Consider the following 8,535-nt stretch of genomic DNA (forward strand, 5'->3'; position numbering starts at 1 on the left):
TATACTATAACTTTTTATGACACACTATACAATGACTTTTTATGAAACTATATACAATGACTTTTTATGACACACTATACTATGACTTTTTATGAAACACTATACTATTACTTTTTATGACACACTATACTATGACTTTTTACGACCTACTATACTATGAAGTTTTATGACATACTATACTATGACTTATTATGAAACACTATACTATGACTTTTTGAAACACACCATACTATTACTTTTTATGACACCTATAGTATGACTTCTTATGGCATACTGTACTCCTCATTTTTTATGACTTTTTATGACATACTATACTATGACTTTTTATGAAACACTATACTATTACTTTTTATGACACACTATACTATGACTTTTTACGACCCACTATACTATGATGTTTTATGACATACTATACTATGACTTTTTATGAAACACTATACTATGACTTTTTATGACACACTATCCTGTGACGTTTTATGACATACTATAGTATGACTTTTTATGACATACTATACTATGACTTTTTATGACATACTATACTATGACTTTTTGTGACACACTATGCTATTTCTTTTCATGACACATATACTATGACTTTTTATGACATACTATACTATGACTTTTTATGACTTTTTATATGGAATGTCTTCCTCCTCCTCCTCCCTTTTGTCCACTGCTGTAGCAGCAGCAGGTTCAGGCTGTGAGGACATTGCAGCTGCCGATGACATACCATACTATGAGTTTTTATGATACTATATTGTGACTTATTTTATGACTTTTCATGAAACACTATACTATTACTTTTTATGACACACTATACTATGACTTTTTATGACATACTATACTATGACTTTTTATGAAACACTATACCATGACTTTTTACGACATACTATACTATGACGTTTTATGACATACTATACTATGACTTTTTATGACACACTATACTATGACTGTTTTATGACATACTATTCTGACTTTTTCATAAATGTTTATGGCTATACTATTCATTTTTTATGACTTTTTATGAAAGACTATACTATGACTTTTTACGACACACTATACTATGAAGTTTTATAACATACTATACTATGACTTTTTATGAAACACTAAACTATAACTTTTTATGACACACTATACTATGACTTTTTCTGACACACTATACTATGACTTTTTATGACATATTATAGTATGACTTTTTATGACACACTATACTATGACTGTTTTATGACATACTATTCTAACTTTTTCATACATTTTTATGGCACTACTCATTTTTTATGACTTTTTATGACACACTATACTATGACTGTTTTATGACATACTATTCTAACTTTTTCATAGATTTTTTTGGCACTACTCAGTTTTTATGACTTTTTTATGACTTTTTAAACCTGACACTTTTTCTGACATAATAAACTGACTTTTTATGAAACACTATACTATGACTTTTTACGACACACTATACTATGACATTTTATGACATACTATACTATTTTTTTTTATGGAACACTAAACTATTACTTTTTATGACACACTATACTATGACTTTTTATGACTCACTATTCTATGACTTTTTATGTCATACTATACTATGACTTTTTGTGACACACTAAACTATGACTTTTTATGACTTCTCATATGGAATGTATTCCTCCTCCTCCTCCTTTTTGTCCACTGCTGTAGCAGCAGCAGGTTCAGGCTGTGAGGACTTGCACCTGCCGATGACATACTATACTATGACTTTTTATGACACACTATACTATGACTTTTTATGACACACTATACTATGACTTTTTATGACATATTATACTATGACTTTTTATGACATATTATAGTATGACTTTTTATGACACACTATACTATGACTGTTTTATGACATACTATTCTAACTTTTTCATACATTTTTATGGTACTACTCATTTTTTATGATTTTTTATGACACACTATACTATGACTGTTTTATGACATACTATTCTAACTTTTTCATGCATTTTTATGGCACTACTCAGTTTTTATGACTTTTTTATGACTTTTTAAACCTGACACTTTTTCTGACATAATAAACTGACTTTTTATGACATACCATACTATGACTTTTTTCTGAAAAGAATTTGACATACAATGACTTTTATGACATACCATACAAGGACTTTCATGACTTTCTGATAAATTTTTTATGACGTTTTTATGACATCCTATACCATGAGTTTTTCTTACTTTTTATGACGTTCTTAAGGCATGCTAAACTATGACTTTTTATGATGTTTTTATGACATATTATACTATGACTTTTATGACTTTGTATAACATAGTAAACTATGACTTTTTATGACGTACATTTCAATGACTTTTTAATCAGATATTATACTAAGTTTTTTATAAAATGTTTATGATAAACTATACTATGACTTTTTTATACATTGTTTATGGCATACTATACTATGATTATTTCATGTCTTTTTATGAAATACAAATGAAAGTCTATGAAATACAAAATACTTTTCATGACATACTACACTATGACTTTTTCGTTACTCTTATTTACATACTATTCAAGGACTTTTTTATGACATACTATACTGACTATTTTATTATTTTTTATGACATAATAAACTATGACTTTTTATGAAATACTATTCTGTGACTTTTTTATGACATACTATGCTGACTGTTTTATTTTTTTATGACATAATAAACCATGACTTTTTGTGACATACTATACTATGACTTTTTGATGAAATAAAATTTGACATACAATGACTTTCATGACATACTAAACTATGGCTTTTCATAACTTTCTGATGACATTCTGTACTATGACATTTTTATCACATACTACACTATAACCTTTTTACATACTAAACAATGACTTTTTATGACTTTTATGGCATGCTATACTATGACTTTTAATGACTTTCTTATGGCATATATACCATGATTTTTTATCACATTTTATGACTTTTATTACATAATAAACTACTTTCTTATGATATACTAAACTAACTTTTTTATTATTTTCAATGACACACTATTCTATAACTTTTTTATGACTTTTATTGACATACTTATTTTTATTGACAAATGTAATTTTAAAGATTATTGGTTTTGAGCATTTTAGGCCTTTAATTCCACAGGACAGAAGGGAAATGACATGCAAAAGGCCGCAGGTCGGAGAACCCGGGCCATGTGGAGGAGTAAACCTCTAGATATTTGCACCTGTTCTACCAACTGAGATGACCTGGTCACATGACATGCTATACTATTTGCTACTACGACTTTTTATGAATTTCTTTGACTTTTTATGAAATACTATACTATGTATTTTTTATACATTTTTTATGACATACTATAAAATGTATGACTTTTTATAACATTTCTTATGACATACTACACTATAGCTTTTGTGACATACTATAGTATTAACTTTTTTATGATATACATTATAATAATAAGAACTTTGTTTATATAACACCTTTAAAAACAGAATTTATGAAAGTGATTTGAGCCAGAAAGTAAAAGCAGGGTACCCAGAAGACAATAAAAGAATGAAACGCCAAATACTTGGGCTGTATATCAGAATCAGAATTAGAATCAGAATCAGAAATACTTTATTGATCCCCGAAGGGAAACTCTGTGTCACAGTAGAACCAGTAGTATGAATCATGAATAAATAAATAAATTAATACAAGTAAAAGCAATTAAAAAGGTGACAGTAAAACTTTTTATCATATTTTCTTATGACTTTTTATTTGACATAACAAGAGTTCAAGAGTGTGTAGGATTAGTCGCTCATTTCATTATAGATAGATAGATAGATAGATAGATAGTAAAACAGTGCAAGAATGAATACTGTTGATAATATAAATACAAATAGAAGATAAATACAGTATATACAGATTTTTACAATAGCTATGAAAACTTTTTGTAACACTTTTTAACATTTTAACAATTTTTAATTATTTGTTTCTTAACGCACCCTCACACCTACAACACATAAATGACAAAACATTTAATTTCCTGCTCAAAGTCACGCATTGTAAACTAAACTCCAACACAAATTTTCAAAATACAATAATACGCTATAACACAATGTCTACCAAAACAATACAAACATCTCTCAAAATCAAATATTTTTTTCAAAACACTACCACATCTCCCAACAGGAACATTTAGTCAATCATACAACAATATCAGACAAAACACTAACATCAGGTGGAATTACAGAAACTGCATTATTTTATGTGTCTGCAGTTTCTCTTGAAGTCTCTCTAGATTTTTGTTTTGTTGGGTTTGGTAAAGGCATGAATTTTGTTTATTTTGATAAACAATACAATGTATTGTATATTTTTTAATACAAAAAATGAATGATCTTATACGGCAGAATGTATGGTTTATGGAAAAAAAGGAGACAGAGACAGAATTTTCCTGGTACTCACCTTCCATTCCGCTTGGCAAGGAATTTTTTGTACTTTCGTTGTATTCATCTCTGCTGTATTGTTCTTTTCCACACAATATCAGCCCAAATAGGTCGTCTTTTACTGTATGTACTACTGTAACGTATCAGATTCAGTTGTGGCCAGGTTTGCGTAAACAAACAAAGAATTTGACTTTGGTTACAGTAATCTTTGCTCTTAAAGTACAACACTCACTTACTGTTACATATAAATAATAAAAACAGATGGTCATGTGATACAAAGAACTTCAACGGCTGAGTGTGTTTCCTGGATGGGAATCAGCTGCGATTAATCCATTTGCATAGCTTCAATCAGCTGTTTTTCAGTAGCAATTAAATAAAAAATGCAGGGGATATATTTGTGTTTATTTCTGAAGAGCTGTTCTTTTTCACTTTAACCTATAAGTTAGGGTTTGGACATGATGTTATCGGTTCCGACATACAGTGTGAAAACATTTGTGAATTTGGCAGTAAATATCCATTGTTTTGGTCTTGATTGAGCTTGTTTGTAAAAGATGTTCAAGCATTTTAAATTTGTGTCAACTGTATGCATTTTGTGTTAAAGCAACACGAAATGTGTTAAATGTATAGCCCGCACAGATAGATTCAGTGTTAACTGTGTTAAGAGTTTAGGAAAGTTGTTAAAAGTATTGAAAAGATTGTCGTGGCAATCGTAAAAAACTGTAAACAAATGCAAATTTTGAATAAGGCTAACACAGCCAGTAACAGACTGACAGTCTAGCATCAATAACATAATGCAGTTGAACATTCAATCAATTTCACTTCCCCATCGCTGGTTTGAGTATATACTTTATGGCCTGGGGGACAAAGATTTCTTCAGTCTGTTGAGCAGGACGGAGACAGCATTCTGCCAGTGAACACACTCCTCTGCCTCGTGCATGTGCTGTTCAGAGGTTGATGTACAACAGTTTATTTAGGGTCCTTCTCTCTGTTACTTACATAAGTAAATCTGAATTATGTTGCATTGATACAGCCAAGTTATCACAAGCTATGACTGTTAAGTTGTGCTAACTTACAAAACGTATAGTAAATGTAAGTTAAAGTGTGTCACTGATATAACTGTTTAGAACTTGGAAGTGTTAGAAGTGGTCATGGGGTCCCAGAATCTATGGAAAGGGTCTTAAAATGTATTACATTTAACGTCATGATTCCTGCATATACCCTGGGGAAAGAAAAAGTAAACATGCTTGTGGCTACAAAAGATGCACAGGTCTGTTTTATTGTTAGGAGTGTGGCAGATGGGAGGAAGAGAAGGAATATCTCTGAAGAAGCCTGTTTTAGTTCTACAGTTAGTTACATAGTGTATACTGGATTTTGTCTGTGTTAATGTGAGTGCTTTTTTTTTAACGTCTTGTCAAGTCCTACCCCTTTAATGGTGTAGTCTTTTTTTCCTCAAATGTTCTCTCAATGCTCTATGTCTGACAAAGCGCATTACTGTACAAAAGCCAAAGCTTGTGTGTACTCTTTTGCTGGAGCTTTACAGCATGACATCATCTGGATAGACTTCTACCCTTAGGTAGAGCTTCATCTCTCTGCTACAGTATACTGAAAGTGCTTCTGTTAAACTGCACCATCATGTGGGGAGTAACAGTAGTGACATTGCCACTTGATAAGGCCTCTGCTCCAGTGACCTGCAGTGGGAGCTGACTAATTCCATAATGCCACCAACAAAGCATCAGTTATGGATATAAGTACAACCTTTGGAGTGATAGAGTAAATCTGAGCTCCGAAGCTCCAATTATAATTGTAATTACATTCCTGGGGGGAAGATATGCATCTGCCACAGAATCAGTCATCACTTTGAATGTTCATCTTTTAATTAGCATGCTGAAAGCTGCTTTTGTTTTCTAGCAGTTTGTCATAATGAAAGATGTAGTTTCTCAATGCAGCTTTTTTCTCACAATAGGTTTCTGAGAGACAAACTGGACTAAGCTAATGTCATTACAGTTCCAGAAATAGTGAAACTTGATATGTATTCCATTCAGTTCATTGTGTCATGAGACTTACATCTTACAAATTTGATCAGCTTTTCCCACATGTCATGCCGTCTGCCGGCATTTCCAAATATGACTGATTTCCTGAGAGGGAAAATCATGTGTTTGTTTAAAGCCAATTTGTATTCTTTTTCTAAACTCTAGGGAGGCACAGGAGAACCGGATGCTGCAGTCAGTGAAAGACAACAGCGGCAGCCACGGCTCACCCATCAGCGGCAAGCTAGAGGGCATTTTCTTCAGCTGCAACACAGAGTTCAACACAGGCAAGCCTCCACAGGACTCCCCTTATGGCCGCCACCGCTTTGAAGTTCGGGCTGACACGCTCTTCAACCCAGACACCAACCTGTACTTTGGAGACTTCTACTGCATGTACACAGCTTACCACTATGTTATTCTGGTCCTGGCGCCAAAGGGCTCCACAGGAGACGAGTTCTGTAAGCAGAGGCTTCCTGCGCTAGACATCACCAACAACCGTTTCCTGACCTGCAAGAAGGGTGAAGAGGGTGATGGCAGTCTGGTGTTTCACCACGCCCAGGATGTCATCCTGGAGGTGATCTACACGGAGCCCGTAGACCTGGCGTTAGGCTCTGTGGCGGAGATCAGTGGGCACCAGCTGATGAGCATGTCTACAGTAAATGCCAAGAAGGACCCCAGCTGCAAGACCTGCAACATCAGTGTTGGACGCTAAGAACAGACAGAATGCAGGAGAGGAGGGAAGGACTAGAGGTCGCTGAGCTCTAAACAAACACAGGAAGTCCACATGTACTGAAGCAGCAGACACATGCATGAAGCAGCAGATTTAGTAGGCTCCCAGACATGCACACCCACATATCTCTGACACCACTCTTTACTCTGAAGAGACCATCATTTCCAAAGAAGAGTGGAGGAAGTTACTTACTCTTGACACCTGCATTGTTGTCTCCTCATCTGAAAAGGGTTACCCTAAATGTTGAAAACATACATAATAAAAACATACCTAAAGATATCCCACATAAGGGACCATTAACTGAGACATCTAAACCTGGGACACCAACACCCAGAGCTATCCACCCTGCAAGTCAACCCTGGCTTACTGACCAAACCCTTTAACTGTACTAACAAACATTGGCTGATTATGTTCAGTTTCCTGTTAATTACTTTGAACATTTGTCCCGTATTTTGTTAATGGCCTTTGCCTTGTTATTATTGATATGCTGATGACCGAGTAGCCACTGTATTTCTGGACACATTTTGCTGTTTCAATTACTTTGACTTTAGTTTGTCGTATTTAGAAAGTTTTCTTCTCATTCCACCGTAGACAATTTCAGACTTCTTCTGTTTTTACCTCCTTCTAGTGGCACTGACTGGTACTACAATTTTATCTGGCTGCAGCATCGATAGTCATCTTTCTTTATACCAAAGGTGTTAAAAACCAGATGGAAGCCGCTGTGGAATCTTAACAGTACTAATGCAACAGCCTCTAAAATGTGTGTTCACTCAAGTCTTTGATGACCAAGTGTGAACTACTTGTTGACCTTTAAAAAAAAAAATAATAATAAGCATGATGCAGCTCTGTGCAGCATGAGTCAGTACTTCTACCATAGCAACATTTTGCAACAGTCATTCTTATTTTATTGTAGTCTGTGGAAAAGAAAGAAAGTAGAACCATAAACTGTGTCTAGAAGAATAAATGTGAAAAAAATATTTATTTTTATTGATATACACACATATTTTATATATACACACATATATACACAGACACACATATAAATGTGTATAAATATATATACATTTGTATAAATATATATGCATGTATATATACACATACATATATGTGTGTGTGTGTATATATATATATATATATATATATGTATACATATACACACATATATACAGTACATGTGTATATACATTTATATATACACACATATATGTGTGTACACACACACACATATCCAAATACTTAATATATGCAGTGTGTGTGTGTGTGTGTGTGTATATATATATATATATATATATTAATATATGTCAACAGTATATATAAATATATAAACCAGAAGTGCACAATGTCAAAATCTCTGATCATTG

The 8,535-nt window shown here is 33.1% G+C and overlaps 1 protein-coding gene across 2 annotated transcripts in view; it reads left to right on the plus strand.

Annotated features, from left to right (window-relative positions):
- Positions 1-7,997, plus strand: part of phyhiplb (phytanoyl-CoA 2-hydroxylase interacting protein-like b) — a 20,588-nt gene extending 12,591 nt beyond the window's left edge. For both annotated transcript variants that reach the window (XM_034899144.1, XM_034899143.1), the window contains exon 5: positions 6,613-7,997. In XM_034899144.1, the coding sequence (XP_034755035.1) occupies positions 6,613-7,156 (544 nt within the window). In that variant the 3' untranslated portion in view covers positions 7,157-7,997. The remainder of the gene's footprint in view (positions 1-6,612) is intronic.
- Positions 7,998-8,535: the final 538 nt, after the last annotated feature.

This window comes from Etheostoma cragini, chromosome 17 (genome assembly GCF_013103735.1).
Source record: "Etheostoma cragini isolate CJK2018 chromosome 17, CSU_Ecrag_1.0, whole genome shotgun sequence".
Lineage (NCBI taxonomy): Eukaryota > Metazoa > Chordata > Actinopteri > Perciformes > Percidae > Etheostoma > Etheostoma cragini.